Source organism: Erpetoichthys calabaricus, chromosome 10 (assembly GCF_900747795.2).
Source record: "Erpetoichthys calabaricus chromosome 10, fErpCal1.3, whole genome shotgun sequence".
Classification (NCBI taxonomy): domain Eukaryota; kingdom Metazoa; phylum Chordata; class Cladistia; order Polypteriformes; family Polypteridae; genus Erpetoichthys; species Erpetoichthys calabaricus.
In genome coordinates this window covers 52325065-52352045 of record NC_041403.2, presented here as the reverse complement: position 1 = coordinate 52352045, position 26981 = coordinate 52325065, and the positions used below count along the sequence as shown (strand labels likewise).

Below are 26981 nucleotides of genomic sequence, written 5' to 3'. Positions count from 1 at the left end.
GAATTATAGAACCCATCATTTCAAAACCAATCTGTTTCTTATGGTGTCCGACAGCGTATATTTTCGTAGTTTATCCACTATAGAGGAATTGAAAAGGTTTTAAATAACGGAGTTAAATACCGTTAGAAATCTAAAGGAAAAAATGTGCTCAACACTATTAACAATAGAGATCCAGCTGACTAAAAAAACATGTCGCCATCCTTTTAAAAATAAAATTATTTTTGATATAAAATATAACCCATTGTGTCATAAGCGTTCCTTATAACCTTTAAACAACATTAATTCGAGTTCAATTTTATGGTGATTCAGGAGTATTACTTCACTTGACGCGATTGAAGATTAATCTTTAGTGTACTATTAGTTCTAGAAAAATCTAAAAAGTCTGGATGCACACTAGACATTGTTCATGATCTGTCTTAGCGTGCCTTTTCATTTTACTTCTGGATAGGATGTGAAAACTGGCAGCTACTGTTTCGCTGTACCAGTATAATTATTCTATTAAAATAAATTAATTACAGCGTTCGATACTAAGTCGACTACAAAATGTACCGCAGATTTGATTTAAATGATTTCAATACAGGTACTGTATTTGCATATTTTATATATTATGTGTATATATAAATATATATATATATACACACACACACATACATACACACATATACATACATATAAATACATATTATATATATATATATATATATATATATATGCTTAGTCGCCGCTTTAAAAAAAACTTATTAAAGGCGTTAAAAGTATCATTAATATCAGAAACATAAACAGTATTTAGAGGGTACAACGTGCATCATTTTGGAAAGGCTCGTTTATACTGCGCTAAAAGAGTCGCGAGCAGATTGTCTTGGGAGGGATGTTAAATAATTTATTGGACTCAGTCTGTAAGTAATAATTACTAAACTTAATCATAATTGTCCTCAGTCTTAGCTATCATTAGCTGGATAACAATTACTGGATCTCTGACAATCCTGTGTGCAATTTCAAACAGAAAAACAAATTCATTTACTGCGTTTTTTTTTTCTAAATAGCACAAGTGTCCAATGATTTAATAGCTATTAAGACTGGATTATTTTAGCAGAGTACTTTGGACGTTCTCCTGGTTCTATCCCCTGGAATACCGTTTGTGTGTACCTTAATTAAGCAGTATCTTACGGCAAATGTGGCCTTGCTTTTATTATTATATTTTTACGGAAAATAATTTTGAAAAGCTATTTCGTTGTAGATTCTTAAATCCTATATTTTCAATTTTTTTCTGTAAACGAATTGAATTTTTACCGAAGCTTGTTAAGTTCATATGGTGTTGCTTGAGTCACTTCACTTCCAGTCTTGGTGATAAGAAGCAATAAAATTAACTATTCAAAACGTGAAATGGGACGCACATAATTACCAGATTTCGGAAAAAGTCTGACATGTTTGCAGGATACGAGACGGGCTGTGTTATGAACACATGACGTTACATAAAAATATGAGAGGGAGCGTGTTGGATCATGCACAGAGCCACAAGCTGGTGCCTATTTACTTTGGAACGATTCGCATCATGTACGATTATTAGCCAAAAACCAAAAGAATTCTGATCTCGAAAAGACTGGGTTACATTGTTTAATATAAACAAGTTCTTATTTGCATAGAAATCATTCTGGACACCCTGTAAAATAATCTATCCTTATGATGGAATAACTGACTTGTAGGTCTGACTGCAGTACAGAGATTGACGTTCGAAAGCAAAACATGAATGACTTTTAGACAAATATAATGAAACGATTTCATAATGCGATCAGTTCATATATTCATATTTTCCTCTGAAAGGGTTACCTTGGTTCGTAATTCGTTTAGCTCTGCAAAAGTCAGGATGACCGTTAAGTGTAAACCTTAGCGACTTTTACACATCTTGCTGTTTAAAACCAGGTGAATTTGAATGTCCACTTATAGCAGAACAAGGTGAGAGAAACGGCGACCAGGTGTGCCAAATGCCAGCACTCTGAATGATCATTAGTGTCTGTGAAGAAAAAAGAAAACAACAAATGCAATAGAAAAGCGGGTACCCTTCATTCACACATTATACTTAATTCGGGTTTTATTACATACGGCACAGTCGCGTTTATATATAGTAATCCTCCTGTTAATGCTGGCATTGTGTTGAATATCAATTACCGAGTGCAGGTAGTGTAGCTGATTAAAAACTAAAAACAGTAGGTATGGTTGTGCAGCTCACATGCATCAAGTTCTCCATAATGAGGAAAGCTTTTAAAAGTTCATTCAATGCGAAAAGAAAACCGGTCAGGGTTCTCGCTCTGTCTCTCCCACTTGTTTTTTTTTCTTTCCCTTCCCCTTTTTTTGATCAGAGAGAAGGGGAAAAGCCTAGGAAGCGCAGTGCAAATGTTTGTGTTTCCTCTTTGTGTTCGCCCAAGATTTGAAAAGAAAAAGATGAAACATGAGAGCATATTTAAGTACACGGATACGCATGCCAGCTGATAAAAGATGAAGTTACAACGGTATCTCTGACGTTGTTTTCATAAAAATACAAAAAAAATGCAAGGACCGTATTCCTCATATAATAACCCATGATGTATATAGGCGTGTTTCGTGCAAGGAGGTGCGGCTAAGAAACCAAAGCGGAAAAAAGTATCAGAAAAGTTCCTCCCTCATGAAAACAAAACTTTTTAGGAGAGTATTTGAGAATCGCCAATTTGAAAGTGGGAGCTTAGGGAAAACGAAGTCAGTTGGAAGTACAAGGCAAACGGCTTGAGTTACGCTCGCTACTCCTTTGCCAATGTGGATTTTTTTAGCTGCGTTGCAATTTTTTTGAGAGGTGGTATGCGAAAGCCCTGTCGGACACTGAGATGTACTGGAAAAGTGAACAAAGGGTTGTGTATGGTAAAGGTGAAGACAAGGGGAATACACTGAACATTGTCACCCATGATACGGTAAAGAAATCTCTGTTGTACAGTTTGTTCGTTGCCGGCTCTGAGGCCGAGTTAGTTAAGATATTATATTTTTGTCAGCAAGATCTGTTTGAAACGGATGGACTGTCTTACATGCAAAATAGTGAGCTAGACGTGATTTACGCCAGTTATGAAAAAAGACTGAAGAGGGGCTTTCCTGTATCCTATTTGGGTTGCCGAAACGAAATCAGCTAAGCGCATTTGACTGGAAAAAAACGGAGAAAGGTGGGAACTGTGGATTACTGTACCTTTTGCATTTTTGTGACATCTGGCATCACACTAGTTGCTTGCTTAAAAGCAAAGCTGGAACATAACTATACCTTCCTTCCACTTGATCGAGCAAGTAAAATCTTAAGAGATCGAACTGGGTCGTTGAACAGGTTTACGGGTTTTCCTGTATTTTTGTCATGGCTTCATTACACCTATTTGTGTGAGGCTACATGGCCCGCTTACTAGGGAGGGGTGCAGCTGCTCTTTGCATACCACAACGTCTGATGATCATTGAAACAGGACCGGCGCTAGCTCTAGCTAGAGTGATTTGAAAAAGGTGGGAAGCACAGATCTGTGTCAGACACGCCTGATTAGCACAATTTAAATTGACGTTGACAAAGACTTTCAGACACCCCGATACAAAATGGATCATAATAGAAGGCCCAATAGGCCTGCTGAAACTGTTGACATTTGTAAATCTGTTCGTTATTGTGTACTAACAAGAACACTGGGATTTTATAAACAAATCTGAGACATTTTGTCCCAGTATAAAATTCGCGTAAATCGCCTGCAGCTGTAATTGTTGCTATTTAAGTAAAGAGACTGCTAGTCGTTTAAGTCCTTCGTATTTCCTTCAAATTGGCAATGGAACAAACGCCAGGCTCCTAAAATCTGCAGTAATTAGCCCTCAAGTAGCTTATTAAACCTCTTCACCTTTAGGTTACCCTTTTCAAAGACATTTGGGGTAAACGCTGTTCTTTTAATTGCTGTTATTAAAAAATCAATTCCCTTTTCCCACTGACTCCAAACTGGTTTTGATTGACATCGGAAATTGATATGTGGAGGGGAAAAAACCTTTGTTAAGCAGTTCCGAATCCTAAATGCAGATCTTAACAGAATAATAAACTGAGTATAACCATTTCTTCGAGAGGCTTCTGTTTTTGTAAGCAAGGGGTAGAATATTTACTTTCCAAATGACATCTTAATCATCGCCTGGGTTGTCATGGTGAAAAAGCAAGCGCATGATATTTTATGGGCTGGCATGCAGTGGTTAAAAGACAGCTGGAAAATCTGCAGGTTCTTGTTGTCGCTGCGAGCACAAGAAGTTCTCCACAAGTTTGTGTCATAATGTTTTTATTTTATTTTTCGGTAGTTTTTCGTCATGTCTAAAGATTGCGAAGGAGCAGAGACCGGGGCTTTCGGAAGAAGTCGGGAGCACAGAACTGAGACAGAATTGGTAACGTCTCTCCAGTTTCACACGTTATATGACTAAATGCTGCTTGGTTTAGCGTTCACCATTAATCTTGGTGCGGTGCTGATCTCTCGATGAAATATTCTCTTCAGGGTACGGTCTCTTGCATTGCAGGTCATTGTATTGTGATACGCACAGTTTTGTGGCGATGGACGATCCGCGTTGTTAACTGTGGCTTTAGTGTTTCATTTCAGTGGGTGAAATTTACTTCAAAATGACAGTGCCTGCCCGCTTTTGATAAGGATAAAAAGGGGATTTAAAGAAAAAGAAATCAAAACTAATCTCCCCTCTCATTGATTTCAAAATTTTAGAACACACCAGAAGACGTTTTTGAGGATTCCTGTTCTCTTTCACCTTCACTGTCTCCGTCGTCCTCTCCTCCAGGAATGGCCTCCACTTCTCTCTTGGGAAAGTCGGTTTGCACGAGCTGTGGTCTGGAAATTGTGGACAAATATTTGTTGAAGGTGAGCATATTCTCTGATATAGTGCCTTTTAAAAGTAGTATTAATATCGATATTTTCTCCCAACTCCGTGTAATATTTAGCACCAGTGTTGCATTTTTTTATTTGTCATCTCAAATCTGGTAGAAATTGTGCACAAGGTTTTGTATCGGAAATATGCTATTTTACTATTCTCAATTATAATAAACCCAGCGATCTCGTATGAAAAGACAGTTATACGAGCATCTATATCCTTATTTTATTAAACGTGTGAAATGTCTGTTATCAAGTATAAGACCCAGCGTGCAAATAACGGCATTGTGCACCGGTAAGAGACCCATTGAAGAAACTGGGACACAAATAAAAGAGCGCAAAATCCATCTTCTTTCATTTTTATTTTTTTATATCCCAAAATAAACGATCCAGATTTGATAAATTGTTTAGGTATGTTATTTTATAGATATTAAGATATTACGGGATACTTTTTGTTAGGTTCACCGCCACATCAAACTCGTTTCCTAAGAACCGTTTAAAACTTTAAAATGATTGTCCTGCTTCCTCGAGGACTTTTTTTTTTTTTTTTGGTACTATTAAACGGATTCATTATGTTCAACTGTTCAAAGTATTTTTAATGTATTTGTTTGAATTTGATAACTGTTAGTTTCGTGTGGTTTATATGGTGGCGTTTGTTTTTCAAATCATCCAGTCACGTATCCATTCTTTCCTTAAAACCGCTTTGTAAGGGATAACGTTTTGTGTATAAACGTACAAGTATGGACATATAACGTGTGTGTGTGTATTTACATATACAGTATTAAGAAGTGTGTGTTTGTATGGAAACTGCGGCTTACCTCGCGTATGGGGTTTTAACTATTTTATAATAACAAGGTGACACAAAATATACTTCAGCCGTATAAGATTTCGTAAAGATTTTCATTATAATTTATTTTTGGGCCAGGCATATTCTGTGGGCTTATTAATTTCTGTTTGATTTGTCTTCGTTGTGTGTCAGTTATGTACGATTTATTTTAGTGTGTATATAACGCAATTTATTAACTCCTGCGATTATCAATATTTAGACTTCATAATCTGGTTTATTTCTTTCTAGCATTTAAAAAAAAAAAAAGTTACAAAATGGGATCAAACGAGTACGGGCATTTCGTGGATGCATACGTGGCGAGAGTTGAAAGTAGTGAGTGAAGTTAAACTAAGGGACATTCTCTTGGCAAGTGTTCGGTTAGAAGCCGATTTTGTATGAAAGTTTGTGTATATTTAATTGCATTTTGTAAAGGAGCCGTGCAGATTTGTGCTGCTCCTCCTTGTTTTCAGCTCGGGTCTTTCCTCCATTGACTCTTCTCTTTCGCTCCTCACAGGTGAATGATTTGTGTTGGCATGTCCGTTGTCTGTCGTGCAGCGTATGCAGAACATCACTGGGTCGACATACCAGTTGCTATATCAAAGAAAAGGAAGTATTCTGTAAATTAGACTATTTCAGGTAATTTCTTAAGCGCAAATGCTTGAGTGTGCAATGATTTATCTGGTTAAAAAGTTTCTTGTAATTCGTGTTTCCAATATTTCACATACTTGGGTACTATTAAAGGTTATTGGGTGGTAACGGATACAGACTTTTCTGTTGGACTCTCCGACTAATTCCTGAGTGATTTCCAATCCAACAGATTTTTTTTTCCTTTTGGATTTGCTATTGTTCCATTCTCTGCAGCATGTGGTATTTCTACGGACAAACTAAACTAGAAGTTTCTGGCCGAGGTCTCCCACTTCTTTTAAAGCCCGCCTGTCAGCGCAGACACCATGCCAGTCCAGTTAGTATTTGATTTGGCGTTATAGTCCTCACCAGGGCTGTGGCTTACTTAAAGATGGATATTTTCACTCCTCCTTGTTCCTTGGAAAATTTTAAGGAAATGTTTCAGAAATTAAAGCACGCAACCCTTGGTCTAGTACGTATGTGCTTGATGGTAGAAACGTCTGAGAGTGTCTGACAGTGTAATCGCTGGTCTTGGTTATGATGGACCTCTTAAATGACTTCTGTATTATTTTGAAGAGCAAGTCTTGATTTTTTTTTCCCTAGTGCCCTGGTGTGTTGATGCGAGGTTTATTTTAGTGTGTGTTTGTAAGATATTTAAAACAATAAAGAAAGCTTTTCATAATGCATCTCGACAAAATCAGGCTAGTTTGCTGATGAAAATCTTAGCAACACGATCCAATTGGTTTAATATTCATTCCGTTAAGCTGCATGGCACATTATGAGAGCTGCATTTTAGTCATTGGATCATCGCTAAATGTCAGAAGGGTCTTTTGTAATAAACATGTACTGTAATTTTTTTTGTTACAAAAACATTCCCTGATCTCGCTACAGCGAGTTTGTCTTTCATGGGCTGTATAAAGTGGCGAATTGCTCTTTTGCAGTACCTTTTTTTGTTTTGCTTAAGAGATGTTTTTAATTATCTACTTTAAACGTATGTAGCTTTTTTTGTTTTTAATAATGTTAATGAGCTCTGTGCGTGCCCGAGCTTCTTTTCACATTAATACTACACTACTTGCCACACTAGAAGCTCCCCCATTCTGTCACAGTCGTTCAGTGTGCTTTGTGGACCTCATGAAGTCGCCAAGAATATAAAAATGACTGGTGCACTTAAGATGGCCTTCACACAACTGGGCCAACATGAACACACACACTCCAAAATGAGGCGCCTATAGTTGGATGGGGGCTTTAGAATGGTGGGCAGCCCATACTGACTGTGGTGCAGTTATTGGATTTAAAATTATTGAAACTGTATTCCAGTCTCAAACCCTGTAGTGGCACATGTGCCTTACTTGAGCTTTTGTGCAGTATCATGAGCCACTTGTTGGAAACTGTTTAATATTGTGAAGGTTTGGTATTTTCCGCAGTATCTGCTCCACACTCCTAATTCTTTTCAGCTGTCAGTATTCTTGCTCGAGTCTGGAGTGAATGTTTTAAGACACGGTTTACTAGAATTTTCTCCTACCTCACCTTGAATTCAGTTTTCTACTGAACAAAATATTCTAATGCTATGAAAGGAGACATTTAAAACTGTGCATTGCCATTTATTTTTATTCAAGGATTTTTTTTTTTTTTTTTTTCCACTATATATAATTTTAATCCGATCCTTTTTTCTTGTGACTCTACAGAAGATATGGAACACGCTGTGCTCGCTGCGGAAGACACATACACTCGACTGACTGGGTGAGAAGGGCTAAAGGGAATGTCTACCATTTAGCCTGCTTTGCCTGTTTCTCCTGCAAAAGGCAGCTGTCCACTGGGGAGGAGTTTGCTTTAGTAGAGGAGAAAGTCCTGTGTCGAATTCATTATGACTGCATGATAGACAATCTTAAGAGAGCTGTGGAAAATGGTGAGTGACCTTAAACAAGGCTTTCAATGTGAACTATAACATTTCTGTCTCTTTAACAAAAAAGTGTGTGTGTGGAGAGTCTCACAAATCCATTGTAACTTCACTTCATACACATGGTCCCGCATCTGTCTAAACTAAATTGCCTTTATTGACTTTTTGCTAATTGCAGGAAACGGGGTAAATGTAGAAGGAGCTTTGCCGACAGAACAGGAAGTTAACCAACCCAAGCCAGCAAAGAGAGCACGCACTAGCTTCACAGCGGACCAGCTTCAGGTTTGTGTCTGGGGGCAGAAGCTCAGGAGAGACATTTTGACATGACCAAAAATGAACTTTATAACCAACTTAAGATGCTATCATTTGAGATCTGATGTCCTGCAATGCAAATGTGGGCCACAATACCTTAGAAAAGGTAGGCTGCATCACCTTGCATTTACTAGAATAGGCACAGAAATGGTGAACAAAGTTATGGAATTAAATAAGAAGTCCGTTATGGAGATGGATTAGTCATAGATTAGGAATGATGACAAGAAGCCTCGAGCAATTGTGACATCCCAGTAGCAAATGCAACCACGGCGTTTATCTGTGGCAAAGACAGACTAGAAACGCACACACAAATTGCAAAGCAAGCTTAATTTCTACCAAAAAGTGTACTTGGCTCATTGGCAGTGCCTGTCTAATGAGATTTACCCTGCCAAGAGTAATAAACAGTGCAAATTCAGTGTTGTTTTTGTATTTTGTGGTTTTCGTTGTTCCTCTGTCTGTGCAGACTATTCACTGATATTGTATGCCTTTATAAAATGAGTGTTTCCCATTTCATTTGAGGCTCATATCTTCAAAATGCTCGCACCTGCTTGTTGACCTCAGAATGAACTAGCTTGTTTCCTTGATTTCAATTACTGATTCGCATGTGTGACCTTTTGTCACTTTTACATAAATCCTCGTGTTGAAGTCTATTTACAGTAGGTCATCTCGAAGTGTCTTCCAAATTACGTAAAGCATGCTGTCAATATGTAGTTTGTCGAGCACATCATGAAAATTTTGATTTGCTAGCTCACGCTTTGTAAAAGTAATGCCAAAGTAGCCTAGAGGCGGGGGGATACCTCATCTTACTACTTTTAATACTAAAGATCTTTTTTGTTTGTCCTCCTTCTGAATCGCTTGCCTGCCTTGTGTTCAGGCCCATCACCTGTCCCTTTTACCAGTCCGGTTCAGAGACCTTCTTTAACTACATGGGACAAAGTTCTTGAAGTGGCAAGGCTGCCAAGCAAACCTCTGTGCACCTCCACACCTTTGATGTTTGTTTGGAAACCGGTGTCCTCCTTTCAAATTTAAGATCTCGTGTCCTCCTGTCTGTGATCAGTTGACTATGCTGGTTATTTTCTACTATGTATGCTCAATTGTATTAACGACTTTAGAGAGGCCTTCATAAAGCCTCCATTTTAGTTATGTAAAACATTTATCCATTTTGCCCTTAATATCCATTGTTTAACCCAGCTTCCACGTAATAATTGTCCTTCAAATCTTGAATACTCTGCTCAGGATATGCAGTTCAATGATATTGATGCTGCCTTGCTAATAAATTTGCGAGCCTCTTTATTCTTTTATTATGCCATCAATTCCAGAATGGACTCGTTTCTTAATCAGTCTCTGTTCTTTAGGTAATGCAAGCACAGTTTGCCCAGGACAACAACCCTGATGCACAAACACTGCAGAAACTCGCTGAAAGAACAGGACTCAGCAGGCGTGTCATACAGGTTGGTCACATACTGCCATTTATGATAAGCCTCCGTGGAAGATCTTAGGTGGATCAGTAAAATTGCACTGTTTTTTAAGGTCGTGGCTGAGACTGAGCTGTGTAAGAAACAGTTCTGAAATGAGAAAGTATGAATGCATCTGCCAAAGTTCCTTACACAATTTGTGTCAATTATGTCACAAGGTAGACATCACATTTGTATTTTTTTTAGTGCTGCCGGCACATTGTGTGAAGGCCGAGAACGGACGAGTGAAATGTAATCTAATTGATCCTGCTGCGCGGCTGGTCCTTTGTTTGTGTTGTAACACTACATGGGTGTGTCAAGCGAGCGGTCAGCTCAAAACAACTTGGTTCTGGGAATGCTTTATAAGGCAGGCCACATAACGTCACATGAATTATCAAAGTGAAGCGCCGCTGTCTGCAAATCCCTTTTTCTTGTAACGCTCTTTGAAGTACGCACCTTTTTGTTGATGCTTCATTTGAACTTTTTGAAGTATTTAGTGGCAACTTTTTGGGTAACACACACTACATGATATTAAAGTTTTCTGAACATCTTAGAAATGGCTCTTTATTAATTCCTGTGTGCCCCTCGGTCTCTTGTTAACCAGGTTTGGTTTCAGAACTGTCGAGCCCGTCATAAGAAACACGTTAGTCCCAACCATGCCTCCACTGCTCCAGCGTCCATGCAGCCTTCTCGTCTTTCCTCTCCAATGTTGGAGGAAATGGCGTATCCAGCCTACGTATCTCCAGATGGCCCAATGCTGACAGCTTTGCACTCTTACATGGATGGTGAGTCTCTGAAGCTATTCTTCTTGTATTTGTAATGCTCTGTTTAGGATAGTGGTCCTTAATCCTGGTCCATCTTGGTAGGCCGGGTGTGATGCTTTTAATTAACCTTTGCTCAAGTGGACTGCTTGTTTTCTTCTTTAGTTGTGTAATACAGAAGTACCCAGTGGAGTGTGTTTTTACTTTAAGCATTTGTACCAAAATGGATTGACATTAGTTTTATCCTTCAATGGTGGAATCTTTAATTATTAAACTTTTCTGCCTTTGAATACAATTAGAACAAACTAGTGAAAGGACCTTTTTTTTTTGTATAATAAATTATTACACTAGCATATGGCTGAATTTGCACCCCAAATAACTAGATAAAAAATCAAGTATTCAGTACAAATGAAACAAAAAAGTATATTCAGTACAATCAGCAGCTGCAATAGCAATACTTAAACTGAAAATGAAAGAAAAATAAACTGCACACCGGAGTATCTTTGAATTGGCAGATAATTTAGACAAGTCGGAGTTAATCAATGCTTTAAATGGCCACTAATTAGCAGGCCTGTACTATTGTGCCAGTGCCCACCTCAGGCTAGAAGTTCTAGTCTGGTACTGGAGTCTTGGAGGTTTCTGGAAGATCCTTTTATTTAAATCCAGAATATGTGAAATTACAGATGGTTTTTAATATAGTGCTCTTTGCATTTGTCATAGCTCCTCAAATCAAGCAGAACATTAAATGTTTAGAGTGCTGCACTAAAGAAAACTGATACAAATACTAGAGAAGGTAAAGAAGGGATACAGATATTCTGCACTTTCCAAAGGCAGAAAGCTTGATGGCACTGGAGAAGAGTAATAATAATAATATCCATCTATACAGGTATAGCACTTTTCTTAACTACTCAAAGTGCTTTACACAGCCCATGCGGAGTCACTTCAACCACCACCAATGTGTAGTACCCACCTGGATGATGCGATGGCAGCCATTTTTGTGATAGTACACTCACCGCACATTAGCTGTTCGTGATGGAGGAGGAGAGTTTGCCAGTAAGGGACAGGAAATTATTAGGGGGGCAGAAAGACCAGGCCATGATGAGCTATTTAGCCAAGACATTGGGATACACCCTATTCTTTTTGAGTGATGCCCAGGGATCTTTTATGACCAGAGTATGGCACCATTTCTGCAGAACAGTCTCCCCATCACAGCACTGGGGCATTGGGACCACCACACAGAACACATTTTAAGCACCCCCTGCAGGCCTCACCAACACTACTACTAGAAGCAACCCAGATTGGTCTCCCATCCAAGGACTGACTGGGCCTGAACATGCTTGGCTTCAAGTGGATTACCACTTGTGAAGTGTAGATGGCATGGCTGAAACAAACCCTGGTCCAGCAGATCTAAGGTGGCTGGCCACATAACCTCTCCCTGGGCTTTCTTATATTATAGAAGCAGAACTGGTCTGGCAAGTGTCCACAACTGTGGTGGTGACGTGTGACTCGATTAATCTCTGGGGTCCTATCGAACTGCCCAACCTGCTTTGATAGTCACTGGCCACTTTAAAGGGGGTGCCTATGAGGCCGAAAAGAGTGACCATCCATTTCAGACTGAAAGTGACCGTTAACATGGAATTGAAAACCTACTAAGATCAAGAGTTTCTCTTGAAGGACTGGCCCATAGAGATGCTGATCTAGAAAATCAATTTATTTAGAAAGACAGACAATGTAAAGAATGTTCTTTGTGGCTGGTGTGGGGAACAGCCCGGACACAGACAGGTAGACATCATATTTTCACCCAACACACGTTTATTCATATTATATACAGTGCACATACCCAGTGCCTCAGCACCAATCACCCCTTAAGTCCTGGCCACACGCACAATGCCTTTCTCAGTCTTTGTCCACCTCCACTCCTCTCCACCAAGCTTTGTCCTCTTCCACCCGACTCTCGCTCCTGACTGGAGGGAGGCGGCCCCTTTTATTTCCCCTGGAAGGACTCCATGTGGATCCTGAGGTCTCATAGCCACACTCCTGTGTGGCGGAAGCTCCCATGGTGAAGCCGGAAGTCCAGTGTGGCAGAAGTACTGAGGGCCAACACTCCCAAGGCATTGGGGCGCCCCCTGGTGGTGACCACGGGCCCCTACAGGGCTGAGCTTCCAAGCCCCAAAGCCACCAGGGAGGATGCCCCCAAGTGTCCTGGAGCAGGCACAAGCCCTCCTCCTGGGCATCCCGACCGGGCATGGACGCCCGCCGGGCACCACAGTGGTTATGTTTTAGGGGTTTGGATGTAGCTTCTGGATTACACAGATGGCTTTTGCATAAGACATCTTGCCACTTTCTGGCTAAGATTTAGGAATTGGCTTACAGTGAAGTTTGGTACACAATATTGGGCTGCAATCAGAAACGTTTGTCATAATTAGACAAGATTTGCTTGAAATTGTAAATCGGAGCTCGAAGAGGCTTAAGCACAACAGACTTGGAGCAACTGGAGTCCTAGGTTTTTGGCCATTAAAAAGAGGCTCTGCTGGTGTGCAGCTCATTCTGGTGTGTCACTTAATCCTAATCAATCTCTAGTAGTTGGCCAGTCCTGGTTAGGATGTGACACAGGCAGTGTGGCCTGCTGGATCAGATGTAATGGCTCAAGTACCAACATTGAGCAAATACCACACCAGTAATTCATTAGCATGAAACAATACACTTGAAATGTATTTACTTTTAAATCAAATTGGCTAAACAAATGTATGGTATGAATGAAACAGTAAGATAAAGTGAATGTCTTACAGCCCCAAGGGGACAAATATATTAATGTTTTATTGGGCTGGCTGTGGAGTTGAGCATGGCCTGGTGGACCATAAGCTTGTCGAGTCAAATCGGTACCACTGAGTAAGTTACTTCACTTGGTGGTGTTCAAAAGTTTGGAATCCTCCAGAAGTGTGTGTTTGGTAGTCCTAAACCCAGAACGGAACTTTAGGAATGCCCGTATATTGCAGACCGTTTACATGCTCTGTTGAACAGAGTAACAGGTTTCAGCAATGCTAATGCAATTACAAAGGTTTCTCTAATAACCAATTTAAAATAATTAAGGGAGTCCACCATTAGGACACTGAAAGTTGAAAATGGGGCTTTGCAGTCATATGTTAATAATAAATCGATCGTTTCAAGCAATAATAGCCGTTAGCATCACTAGTAATGTTTTGGTATTTTTAAATCAATTGATGGTATCTTGATACAAAAAAAAGATCAAAAGGTAGACATTTCTGTCAAAAACCTAAACATCTCTGGGCGATTCCCAAGTTTTGTGTGTGTGTGTGTGTATATTATTAAAAAAACAAAAACAAACCAACAAGTGGTGGTGCCTAGCATAGACAGCCATTGATTTGGATGAAGCAGAATTGAAGACTTTACAGTAACGCTGGTCACCCCTCGCAGTAAGAGGAATTGGCTGTGCATGGCAAAGCTTGACCTAAGGCAGCCATCATAAATGGCATATTATTATTTGATTATCAAATTTTTTTTTTTTTTTTTAAATTCGCAAAGATGATAATCTAATTGAAATTTCTTTTTTTTTTTTTAGCTCACTCCCCATCATCCTTGGTGTTTCAGCCCCTGCTTCCACACAGCATGGCAACGTTACCAATCAGCCATGCCTGATTCACCTTTGTGTATTCCCAGCAGTGAGCAGCTGCTATCTATTCAGGTTGGAAGCTTAAAGAAGTGCATGGATAATGACAGGTTTAAAAGAAAAAAATGTATGTTATACTAACATATGCAAACTACTTCCATTGTTCAGTGTATTGAAGCTACACTGTTGGGGGCTGGCATCACTGACGATATACATGGGGAGGGAGGGGTGGGTTCTGGCAAACAAAGTGTGATATTGTGATGCTATTTTGTTTAGTTTGTGATTTATTCATGGTGTATTTTCCTATGTGTTAATTTATTTGATTGTTGTATTTGGCGGAAGCACTTTGTTAAAAGAAATAAATGAGTGTAAAAACTTTTACGCGGCCCATCTCCGTTTCTGCAGTTCATTACTCTGACTGTCCTGTTGTGGTGGAGTTAGGAACACATCATGGAATGTGCCGCTTTATTTTACTGTATTTGTGCAGTTGAGCAGGTTTACTTTCACTCCATGTTAACCACTGAGTAGTCTGGATCATTTAGGCTCTATAATGAGGGTAATGTGAATTGTTTATGCACATTCACTTGATGATCTAGCATTTTATGGAAATGCACTTGCAGGTTCCAGCATTACTGTTGTCGCACCGTTGTAGAGCTGTGGAGGTTCTCTGTTCTGACAGCAGCTGATGACTTCCTCGCATTTTTAATATCCTTACCTGCCATTTGTAAAAACTTTTAATGAGGACAGCCTGAAAAATTGAAGCAGTCTTCCAGTTGTCAAAACAGGTGATTAGACTGCTTATTGAAAGGCAAAATAAAAAAGCATTAGTCTGTATGACTGACTAGAACTGTAAGCTGTGCCTTCAACACACAGAGTACTTGAATATTAGTTAATTTAGTCGTTAATGAAGACCACTAGGATTATTGGTGTTGTATTAAGTGGGCACAATGAAACCGTGCTTGCCAGTTAACGCCTCGTGTAAGTGCTGGCAGGAAGGCGTCTAAAGTGGGGTGCATATGTACAACTGTGTAGTTCTTGCAGCAAAGCTGTACCATTGGATACAAATCACTACCTTGTAAGGGTGGGCAGAGAATACATTTTTGATTTAAATAAGCATAATCCATGACTGAGCATATGTGTGGTTAATACTCATTTGATGTGGTTAATGTTACATCTACTGAAAAGTATTTTATTGTGGTTTGGCAGATGTCGGAGTCCTGTACAAACATCATTCGCCAGTCTGTGCGTGTTAGAATTAAGAGTCTGCTCAAATACTAAAGATGTTTTAATGAGAGATTGATAGGCCGTCTACACGTTTCCCAGAATGGTGCTTCTGTGGGACTGTGACTACAACTTCCTTTAGTTACGGGGGAAAAAATAAGACTTCAGGGACACTTTTTTTTTTTTTTTTTTTTTCCTCTGTGAACATCCATCCATCCATTTTCCAACCCGCTGAATCCGAACACAAGGTCACGGGGTTCTGCTGGAGCCAATCCCAGCCAACACAGGGCACAAGGCAGGAACCAATCCCGGGTAGGGTGCCAACCCACCACAGGACACACACCAAGCACACACTAGGGCCAATTTAGAATCGCCAATCCACCTAACCTGCATGTCTTTGGACTGTAGGAGGAAACCAACGTAGACACGGGGAGAACATGCAAACTCCACGCAGGGAGGACCCGGGAAGTGAACCTGGGTCTCCTAACTGCGAGGCAGCAGCGTTACCACTGCGCCACCATGCCGCCCACTCTATAAATATTTAAAAAAAAATTTTTTTTAAACCAGTAAAAAATCAATACCCCCCCCCCCCCCCCCCAAATTTGTACTTTTAATGACAATTTAAACAGAATTGTCCCTCTACCTTCATTTGACAGATCTGGCCCAGTTATGGTGGCCTCATAAAAAGTGCTTATCCTCCTAAATTGGTTGGGGAGGAACTGCACTGTGCCATAACAAACTTGAAGTTGTAAAATTGGTGCCGCGAGTTGATGAGCACATGCAGTTAATGCCGATGTCGCATTACACGACTTCTAGTTGTAGGGGATGTCAAACTTGACGACTGCAGACAGTAATCCTCTGACCCGAGCAAGTCCATTTGCATGACTCTTAGTGGCTGGGAATGTCACATTACAGGACTGGCGCTCAAAGGCGCGTGCCACCACTGCCCCCAGTTCATTTAGTCTATAAAGTCTGAAGGAGAATCACTGGAAAAGTTGTGCAATGTGACATGGCCTTAGACTGATGTCACTGACATTACATGAGTTCTAGTTGGAAGGCATGTCAAACTCGATGAGTGAGGTTGCTGATCTCATTGCCTGTATGTGTCAATTTTATAAAATACAAATCACTGGGGATGTCATTGTTTGACTGTATGACAACTTTCCATCACAGTTTCACACTTCCAAAGAATCCCATGCTTGCCCCTTATGTCGGCCAATAACTTGCTGTCTGACAGAGCTGGTGTTATGTGCCAAATTCGCCAACCGGTTCAACCGCAATCTCGATGCTTCTTATGTATGTTTGCATGTGATGTGAGAGGCGCCCACTGTGATGGTCCTGTCTGTGTGTCCATTGGAAATGACTCTGCCCCTGATTTTGTTAAAGTGACACACTAATTCTTAGACACTTGTCAAGACTGTTAAATTTGTCACAATATCACAAACTGAACATGTCCTACAAAGTTCTGAAACTTCCAAATTTCCCATGGAAAAGCAATGGGGAGTCTTTAAACTTGTTTACCCCAAAACAGAGAAACGTTCTGTGTGAATTCAACTTAGAATTGGTTTACTTTGCCAACGTTCACTTTACAGCAGTTACAGTAATTTTTATATTTTCCTCCTTTATTCAGCTGCCAGTTCATATCCATGAACTTGCAGTACGCAGCTGAATGTTGCACCATGTGTACATTTTCTGTCTTTTTGTTTTTTCCCCATTCTGTCATGCCAGATAAAACGTGACACCTTGGACAGATGAAGCCTCCCTTCTGTCTTTGCGTTCCTTAATCCTTGTTGCTGCGTGATCAGCGTCACACTGGCCGAGTGCTCATTTAGTTGTCTGTTCTCACGCACACCAGGCCTGCCACTCGGACTAAAGACGAATCAAACTGTCCGAGCGAGTCGTGGACCGTGTTGACTCTCCGGTAAATGAAGTCCACAACTGAAAAGTCATGTAATGTGACACGGCCTTTAAGAATTTCATCATACTTTCTATTTGAGCCAATATTCATATGCACCACTGTCAAAACTTGAGCGGACCATTTCTGCAGTTATTTATTAACTAAACTGTGGTGATTTTAATTTTATTTTGGTGTGGGTTTGTGTTCTTGAGCATGAACTGGAAGTGCCCAGTGGAGGTGGACGTGTGTTGGCCAAGGTGAGCTACACGTTTGAGACCGTACGTCCAGTACATTTCGCCTCTGTGCTCAAACAAATGGGAACATCTTTTTAGAAATGCTGTCCAGTTGTAGTTTGCTTGATACTAGAAGTAAAAAATTTGATACAAACCAGGCTTTCTGTGTCAAATAGCCCATTTTTAAAAAAGAGGTTCTATCAGCCAGGTTAGGTTGGTGGATTTTTTTATTTCATTGGTTTTCCATTAATATTAGAAGATAATGTTAAAATATTTAAAATAGAATACATTTTAAAGGGTTTTTTTTTTTTGTCAAAATGATTCACAAAAAAACATTTCTGCACAGCAGATGCACCAAGTCCATCAAATTCAAATTCCCATGCACATACACTATAAAATACTGGTTTGGCATAGTGCAAATAATTAATGTAAATGATGGCTGTATCCTAAAATTAATACAACAGAGATCCAAAGCAGACCAACTTCAATTGATAGAAAATGTTTTAAAATGTATAAAATTTTGTATCCTCTTGTAAAATAACATTTACCCTTTTTAAAGTTAACATCATTTACTGCATCTTTTACAAGCAAATTAACATCATGCTTAAAAAGGAAACCTAGCAGGACACTATAAACATTTTCTGGCTGTTGTGAATATCCTAAATTTGAAAGATTTAATATTCCCATTTTCATGGAGGAATCTCCATAACGTACAATACAAAACGTCCATAAGCTGCTGCTCTGAGCAGAGCTTTCATTAAAAGTGCAGCTGCAGCAATCGCTGGGACAGACTGCCGGCAGCTTGTATCCAATTTTAGTGCAGAGCTACCAGAATTGGACTCTCTTATTAAACTGACCGTTTCATGTTTTAATGAACTTTCTCACTTACACCAAACTTACATTTGATTTTACAGACATGAACTGTTAAAATGCTTCACAACAGTCACGTAATGTACCATGATGGGTTTTAAAAAGGAAAATGGCCTGTTTCCATATGTTCACTAGGAAAAACCTGCTGGGCACTCGTGCTGCTGATGGTGGTTGTGACAATGGAGGGCCACGCTGAGCCAGTCGGTTACAGAACCTCAAGCCCAGTTTTTCTGCTCCTACACTTTAAACAGCCTGCCAGTGGCGGCAGCAGCAGCAGCGTCTGCTCATGTGCTTGTGGAGGTCATGCGGCTGCATCTATTCTGCTCGGTTTGGCAGTCACTCACTGGTTTAAGGTTTGGTCAGTAAATGACAAGCACAATTTGACACTCATCTCCTGCAGTTCATGAAAAAAAACTGTGCTGCTTTATACGAAACTTTCAGCAACAAGCAGTCGAGAAGAAACAAGTGCAGTTAATCCTGAGGATTGTTTACAGGCGTAACCTTTAGCCACTCTAAAAGCAGGATGTAGCCCGATGAAGTGGGGAGGAGGATACAAGTTTATTGTCACAAGGAATAGTCTGGCTAGCAAAAAGTTAAGTAATGAATTTTGAAAAGAATCCAACAATTTATCATTTTTGACAAATCAACCCACAGTGGTGTAAATACATCTGTAAAAAAAGTGCAAGAGGTCCATCAGACTATTTAATTTTTTCATCATGGTTATTAAATTGTAAGCTTTTCCAAGAAGCATTTGATTTATTTTGAAATGCCTTACAATTCACCTCTAACTTATTTCTTTTAAGAAGCATGTCTATCCTTACAAGCCTGCACTGTCACGATGGCCGTTTGACATTATTTGATACTAGTCCCCTTCTTAGGAGGCTCATTCTAACGAACGGTTTTCTTCTCCTGTTTACGGCTCATGGGAGTTGCACTGTTGGGATATTAGAAAAGCCAAGCCCGGCCATCATCCCAGGACACACACATGAACTTGTGCATAGCAGGTCATCACTGGGGATGTGAAAGGAAACCCATGGTGTACACAGACACCGAGCTGCAAAGGAAATTCTGGTCATTTTGCCAGCCAAACGTTTCTCTATACAATACTTAGGATTATTCTAAAATGTTAAATACCTTCATGATTTCTTGATACAAGTAAATACTTTTAATACTTTTCATGTTTGACATTACTTACATTGAAAAATCAGATAATGGATAAACATGCTAAAAATCCATTATGTTAATATTATAAGATCTTCATAATGATTTGAGAATTTGCTGGAACTAAAACAGAATATAAAGAAGTCAAAAATGGTAAATGATACACATTTGGCTTTAATGGGCAGGCACGTTTGTGTGGTCACTGGCCAGTGCTCCAGTAATAACGACCCACTCCCCAACGCCATGGAGAAACTGATGTGATATTCTGTTTGGATGTTTTGCTACTGTGAATAAAACATTTTGGCAAGATCAACTGTAGAAAACAGCAATTCGAGATGTGGAAATAAATGGTGTCACCCTAGTGAAATGAGTTTTATAAAATCGGACAGTCTCACTAAGGAAAAACCATCAATCTGAAATTAAATGACCGATTAATAGTGAAAGATAGACGATATTTTGAACTCTTACCGAGTCGTGTTGTTTTTGTGAAAAATCAGTGGAGCAGTATATAAACCATAGCACACGTGCGAAATGTGAACAATGCAGTAACATTTCTTGTTGCTTCATCATCTTATCCGCAGAGAGCTTTTCTGATAAACTTTGGTTAAGCAAGAGTAGCTCTTGTAACGTCTTCATCATTGGGTGGGGGCCTTAGTTAATATGGGATTGGATTTTGCTTCTTTAGAATCTTCTTCAGAGATGTAGTCATATAAAAGGGTCTCTCTTCGGACCCATCATTCCTCTCAGCGTCTTCTACTGGAGAAGGGAATTCAATAACTAAATATCAGTACTGTACCTGGAGCTCAAATGTCAACATTAAAAAGCATCATTCAATTATTCAAATACTCTAAGCGACTTATTTTACAACAAAATGCAGCAAAAGATTAATAAAAACTTCAGAAACTGCTGAATAAAAACAATCCAAAAATGAATATCTGAAGTTGTTTGCATAACAATTCTGTATATTCACTATGGATGCCTGCTAGGTACAGGAAAAAAATTAGTGTTAAAATGTTATCAATATTAACAATAAGGTTCTTCATTAATATAACACGGTGGTCAGATTGTTTGTGGACTTTGACCGAAGCTTGGTTTAAAGACCATCCATGACAGCCAAAAGGTACCATAAAGAAAAGTAGAAAAGTACTTTGAGTACAAAAGTTGGCTGCCAATCTAAATCAGCTTCTGATTATTCATTTGTAAATATCATTGTGAATGTGTATTCCTAACATTATAAAAAAAGTGTGCATACTGTACACAAACGAAATTCAATAGCAAAGGCCCCAAGGCTCAACTGCCCCATCCCCATATGCCTGTGGTCAAGGCAAACCAGAGCTGACACAGAAATATGTCACACATTAAAAAAACTTTAATAACCGTACTAAACTCTTAAGAAAATCAGGGCTTGAGCCCAAAATGATAGCCACAAAGTACGAAAATTCAAGTATTGTAAACTGGAAAGGCAGTAGTGTTTCTTTTCCTTGTTTCTTTCCTTCCTCTGAAGAGTTTTGATTTGAGATGTGACAGATAAGAAAAAAGAAAGCAATAGTGATGCTGAACACACTTGGACCTGAATGGATGTACAGTAAGTATAAAATGTTATTAAATAGCTATACAAAAGTAACCATAGTAACAGAATCCTCAAAGAAATTGTCCAATGAATGTGTAGCTCCTTGATTGGGCTACCTTCAAAGCTCAGGGGCTACAAAACAGGATGAGTGGTTAATGCAGCCTCTGGGAGATGTCAGGTTCTTCCAAGTCTTGGCAGATTACAATACCTTCATTTTTAATGCAAGTTTATATCTACAAAGACATAGCACCATATTCAAAGTAGTAATATTTATTGAAAAAATGTCATCGGTTCCACTTTTTTTCATATTTTGTGTGTGTGTCTTTTTTTTTTTTTTTTTTTTTTTACAAAAAAGTCTTTTGTATAAACACGATTAGTTTTCCATAGATTTAGACAAAAAAATTCAAAGATTATTATATTAATTAGGATTATAAAAATGTAGTACCACACTAGTACAAAATTACCAAAAAAAAATGGCTTTGACATCCTTTTACAAAGTGAGTCCATAAAGGTGTTCAGCTTGAGATCCAAAACATGAAAACCTTCTCCCCTTGTCCTCCTCTGCAGTGGAGCTAGGCACATTAGCAAGAAACTAATTTGTTTCTAAAGCACTGCACAACCCTGATCCACACAGGCTCTGCTCAGCTTTTATCACTTTGCTCACATCTTCATCATGCACACTGTAATCTTAGGCCCCACTTGTCTGACTTTACTTAGGGGATGGACTTTCCTGTCAGGCCGACGTGCAATAGAGGCGTTCACCTCATGGTGTGTTCAGGGGAGCAGGTTGTGGCATAGGCCTTATGGTGGTGGATGCATGACCAGTGTGTCAATGTGTCAATGATGAGCTTTCTGACAGCCAAATGCTGAGAAACGAAAGCCACCCCAGTATACTCGGAGGCTCACCGGTGATGGAGGACAGAGGAAGCCTTGTTTACCTTCACCTTTACAGTACCTCTAAGGTTCATAGAGTGTCCATTTTGTTTTGGTTCCACTTTCGTATGTGATAAGCAGGTCCAGAAAACATAACAATGATTAATGAATAGTCCCCTTGTTCATGACGTCAGTTACGTTGATTTGTAATATATTCCTACCTTATGCTTACTTACTTAAAGGAATACTGCACCAAAATTGTTTTTATATGTAGTGCCTAGTGAGCGTTGGGGGGAAAAAAAAAATGAATGTCATGTTTTCATTTAGAATGGAGAATAAAAAAAAACAACTGTCTGACAGAAAAGAAGTCTATGGTGGCCAGCATTGGACAAAAACAAAACGTCTGTGAAAAAAAAAATCCCATGTTTCTTATGTCGCATAATTCACCAGTGACGTCATCCAGTCGTATGCTCACACCACTTCAAACACATGTATGTTTACTAAAATATTGCTAAATAAATCCCTTCCCAAAAAACACTCTCGTGAACTAAAACGGAACACGCTCAGACACGAACGAGCATTTGAATTGCAGATTCTCCTCTCGGCATCTCTTTGTCAGAATTATTCAGTGGCTGTCTGTGAAACTGCGCGGGTGAAGCGACCTTCAGATACGCACACGTATGAAACTGCGCAGGTGAAGCGACCTTCAGATACGCATACGTATGAAACTGCGCAAGTGAAGCGATCTTCAGATATGCACACGTATGAAACTGCGCAAGTGAAGCGATCTTCAGATATGCACACGTATGAAACTGCGCAAGTGAAGCGATCTTCAGATATGCACACGTATGAAACTGCGCAAGTGAAGCGACCTTCAGATATGCACACGTATGAAACTGCGCAAGTGAAGCGATCTTCAGATATGCACACGTATGAAACTGCGCAAGTGAAGCGACCTTCAGATATGCACACGTATGAAACTGCGCAAGTGAAGCGATCTTCAGATATGCACACGTATGAAACTGCGCAAGTGAAGCGACCTTCAGATATGCACACGTATGAAACTGCGCGGGTGAAGTGACCTTCAGCTACGCACACGTATGAAACTGCGCGGGTGAAGCGACCTTCAGATACGCACACGTATGAAACTGCGCAAGTGAAGCGACCTTCAGATATGCACACGTATGAAACTGCGCAGGTGAAGCGACCTTCAGATACGCACACGTATGAAACTGCGCAGGTGAAGCGACCTTCAGATACGCACACGTATGAAACTGCGCGGGTGAAGCGACCTTCAGATACGCACACGTATGAGGCACATTGTCTTCTTGATAAAAAAAAAAAAAACAACAAAGTGAGTGTAACATGTTAACAGTTTTCCTTTAGTTGTACATGCCTCATGGTGAACTTTGCACTGCCAAAATGACGTGAACACAATGTTAGCCAATGAATAAGCTGCTACCAGTCAGGACTTGTGACAAATGAATGCAGGGAGGATGCGGGTCTTCAATTGAAATACTCATTCGCATCATTTTGTGAATCAAAGCATTTTTTGGAAGGGATTTATTTAACAATATTTTAGTAAAAATACACGTGTTTGGGATGTTGTTAGCATACGACTGAGCGATTTGACATGGGAATTATGCAACATAAGAAACATGGGATTTTTTTCACGGATATATATCACCATAAACTTCTGTTCTATGAGAATCTATTTTTTTATCTCCATTCTACATAAAAACATGAAATAACATTATTTCTATGCCTTCACTAAAAACTACATAAAGTAAGTAACATATACAATCGTTTTTTGAGGTGTATTCCTTTAATCGATGCTTCCCTTGTTCATTTTTTGGGAACACTCAATATTAAAAGAATAGACCACCCAAAAATTACCATTTTTATGACTGTTTTTATAGTGATGGCTGACAAAAGTTTTTAAGCTCAGATTTTCATGCCGAGATAACAAAGTTTAGGGGCCAGCAGGTGTGGGACACCATTGAGGAAACACAGCAAACAACATTAAAACATCCTGCGGTGGCAGAAACTTTATTATCTCTGTTCTCCTTGAAAGCACAAGCCTAAACATTTTTCTCAACCTTCACTACAAACAGCATGGGGTAAAAAACACATAAAAGATCATTTTTGCTTGGAGTATTCCTTTCAGGATAAGGATCTTTTTTACTAGTACATGATATATACATAATTAAATCTGTCTAAACCATCCATCCATCCATTTTCCAACCCGCTGAATCCGAACACAGGGTCACGGGGGTCTGCTGGAGCCAATCCCAGCCAACACAGGGCACAAGGCAGGAAACCATCCCGGGCAGGGCGCCAAACCACCGCAGCCTGTGTAAACCTACATAGTTAAATATTTCTTGTTTTTTCTTTTTCTGATAGTGTTTTATATTTATGAATCTGTACAATCATGCAGATTCTTCCTACCTTTCTGTAATAAGAAATGAATATTAAATGGACAATAATAGTAAATCAGATTTCCAAAATATGCATGGAAACATATTCAATTTGTGAAGAAGAAACAAAATCACATATATAAAATGTATACAGGATTCTCCTTTCTCTTTAAATCACATAAAGAACGCCGCCTGTACAAGGCACTTTGTCCAACACAGATACATTTTGTTACGTTTTGTGGGCACTGGAAAATCTAAAAGTAATTATGGACTTGTCATACGTGTCAGCACATCTGAAAAGCCATGGCCACTGCTAAGCTCACCGTATCATACTTGCTTGGCGCACTCAGAAAGATGCTCTGAATGTTTAAATGGCTTTCAGGTACCTCACATTTACACGCATGAGAAAGACCGGCTGTCCTACACTCAGATCAGTATGAACTCCGAGAGCAGGCAAGGGGTCTTCCTTCTTCCTCTTTTAGTACAGCCTGCCTACTTTCATTAAGAAACATACGAAAAAGCGCAGTGAGTGGAAAAAACACAAAAAAAATGATTAGCATGTCACAAAATCATAAGTGAACTTGTTTTTCAGTTTGTATGGTTTTCAATAGGCCAGATACTAAAAGAAGCATTTGCTGAATTTGTCTTTGCTCTTACAAAATAAGATAACCATATCCTAAACTGAAAATGCATATCTGACTGTCAATTATGCCAGTAAGATGGGAAGGTATGAGACTGAGTCAGCTAGTGAGGCAGCTATCATCAAATGTAAGACCATCCCTAAAGCACCAGATGAATGAATTGAGCCCATTAGTGTGCCAGCAAGGGTGAAAAGTGAACAGAGCCCAGCGTCACCTTCTCTCTGCCAGTTTGTGTTAATGTTAACTTCTGCCAATGAGCCCTGCAGTTACCCTTCAGCCACAAATTGTTTAAAGCATGCTTAGTTTATGAATAAATAAAGCTATTTCAGATGAAGTGAAGCATCCAACGCAATTAGGCAGCAGCCTTTTTGGGGTTTTGTTCGTTTCTTCCCAAGATTCTGTGCAACTCAGGAGACATGAAGTAAGGCTTTCCTGCTGATCCATCATTCCTTTCTAGATCTTCACCTGAGTGCAATACACAAGCAGGCAAGGACACCATTGTATAAAAGAAGGCAGAGAGAAAGAAAAAGAGAAAGAGAAATGAGAGGAAGCTTGTTAGAGGAGCACACCACCAGCCCACTGAGAGCAGATGAATGAAAAGAGCAAAAGTAAAATCAAAAGGAAGAGAATCATGCTAAGCAGACATTCAAGATAACTTCAATCTTCTGTACAGAGAAACGCCATAACATTTGACCAATCAAAGGCACAATACTGTACAGCACCAAGCTGTTCCTTTATTTCACGAATAAGATTTAGTTACTCATTTGCCATAACGCACTTATCCAGAGTGCATGCCATTTTTATATTTTAAGGACTTAAAACTCTGGACATAAAACAGTTCTTATTACACATTAAAAATCAAAGGCACTGAGATTTCTAAATATTAATTTAAACAGTGCACTCTCTTAAAAAAATTATATGACCATAAAGGACAAGGTTATCATAAATGGACGCAAATACAGGATGATTTCTGCCTTGTGTCAAAGTCCTTGTTCATACTGGTACTTTTTCCAGATGTTAATCATCTGAGTCAGAAATACCCATAGATTTGAAAGTAAAGTTTGTATTTTTAATTTGTACAGTTACTTCAAAGGTGGAATAGTGTTGTCATAGGTTTTAATGCACTGGAGCCGTGTGTGCTTATCCATAAGTACCTTATTTAAAGGTAATACTGTATAATCTGAAAAGCACATCGCTGAAGTGAACTTTATCATCCCTGTGCTTAGAATGCACAGATTTTTCAAATGCATTCATACATTTTTAAATTACTTATTTCATTTCATTTTAAAAAAAATCTGGTTGAAACAAAACATGTAGCCTTCTTAAAGAATAATGCTAAAGTCCTAAACTAGTGAATATGTCTATTAAAGCATTAAACGTGACCATATGGTTGCTTGAGTGAACCAAGTCTCCTTTCACAACATAACAATTCTAAGATAGCTGTCCGACACTCATTCACTGATGTAGTCGCTATTTCATTCATTGTTGCTATGCTTTTTACACTTCCTCCAGAGATCTGCTGCTTATTATTTCAACCAAAAAGTGCAATTAACTGCCTAGTGGAGCCTTTAACTAATGAAGTATAACTGTATAGTTACTGGTTTTCTGTGCCTCAGAAATAAAATGTTTTGTAATTTTCATTACCAAAAAGTTTTAAGACCTCCCTCCCATTTAAAAGTAATTATCATTAGAAGCCATATAAAG

At 39.2% G+C, this 26981-nt stretch overlaps 2 protein-coding genes across 11 annotated transcripts in view; one reads left to right on the top strand and one right to left on the bottom strand.

The window, feature by feature from the left end:
• The first annotated feature begins 2706 nt into the window (after positions 1 to 2706).
• LOC114659014 (LIM/homeobox protein Lhx8-like) lies at positions 2707 to 14770 on the top strand. Of its 6 annotated transcripts, none has more exons than XM_028811200.2 (9): positions 2711 to 2939; positions 4321 to 4404; positions 4731 to 4883; positions 6233 to 6354; positions 8031 to 8248; positions 8418 to 8521; positions 9907 to 10002; positions 10610 to 10790; positions 14347 to 14580. In XM_028811200.2, the coding sequence occupies exons 1-9, from the start codon at positions 2856 to 2858 to the stop codon at positions 14421 to 14423; spliced, it is 1119 nt and encodes a 372-aa protein (XP_028667033.1). In that variant the 5' UTR covers positions 2711 to 2855; the 3' UTR covers positions 14424 to 14580. The 6 variants fall into 6 exon arrangements, with proteins under 6 accessions (XP_051789278.1, XP_028667033.1, XP_028667032.1 ...); XM_028811199.2 differs by having other exon boundaries at positions 8028 to 8248; positions 14347 to 14578; XM_051933319.1 differs by lacking the exon at positions 2711 to 2939 and adding an exon at positions 2953 to 3182 and having other exon boundaries at positions 8028 to 8248; positions 14347 to 14577.
• Positions 14771 to 17954: 3184 nt separating this feature from the next.
• slc44a5b (solute carrier family 44 member 5b) overlaps positions 17955 to 26981 on the bottom strand; it is a 340353-nt gene continuing 331326 nt past the window's right edge. For 3 of the 5 annotated variants that reach the window (XM_028811194.2, XM_028811196.2, XM_051933316.1), the window contains one exon: positions 23588 to 25742. In XM_028811194.2, the coding sequence (XP_028667027.1) occupies positions 25630 to 25742 (113 nt within the window). In that variant the 3' untranslated portion in view covers positions 23588 to 25629. Of the gene's footprint in view, positions 20533 to 23587; positions 25743 to 26981 lie in introns of those variants that run through there. The other 2 variants (XM_028811195.2, XM_028811197.2) reach the window with 1 other exon arrangement.

Coding starts and splice junctions, on each gene's coding strand:
- LOC114659014 (XM_028811199.2), top strand. CDS start 2,856: ATGTACTGGAAAAGTGAACAAAGGGTTGTGTATGGTAAAGGTGAAGAC. Junction 4,405..4,730: donor ACAGAACTGAGACAGAATTG/GTAACGTCTCTC, acceptor TCAAAATTTTAG/AACACACCAGAAGACGTTTT. Junction 8,522..9,906: donor TCACAGCGGACCAGCTTCAG/GTTTGTGTCTGG, acceptor TCTGTTCTTTAG/GTAATGCAAGCACAGTTTGC.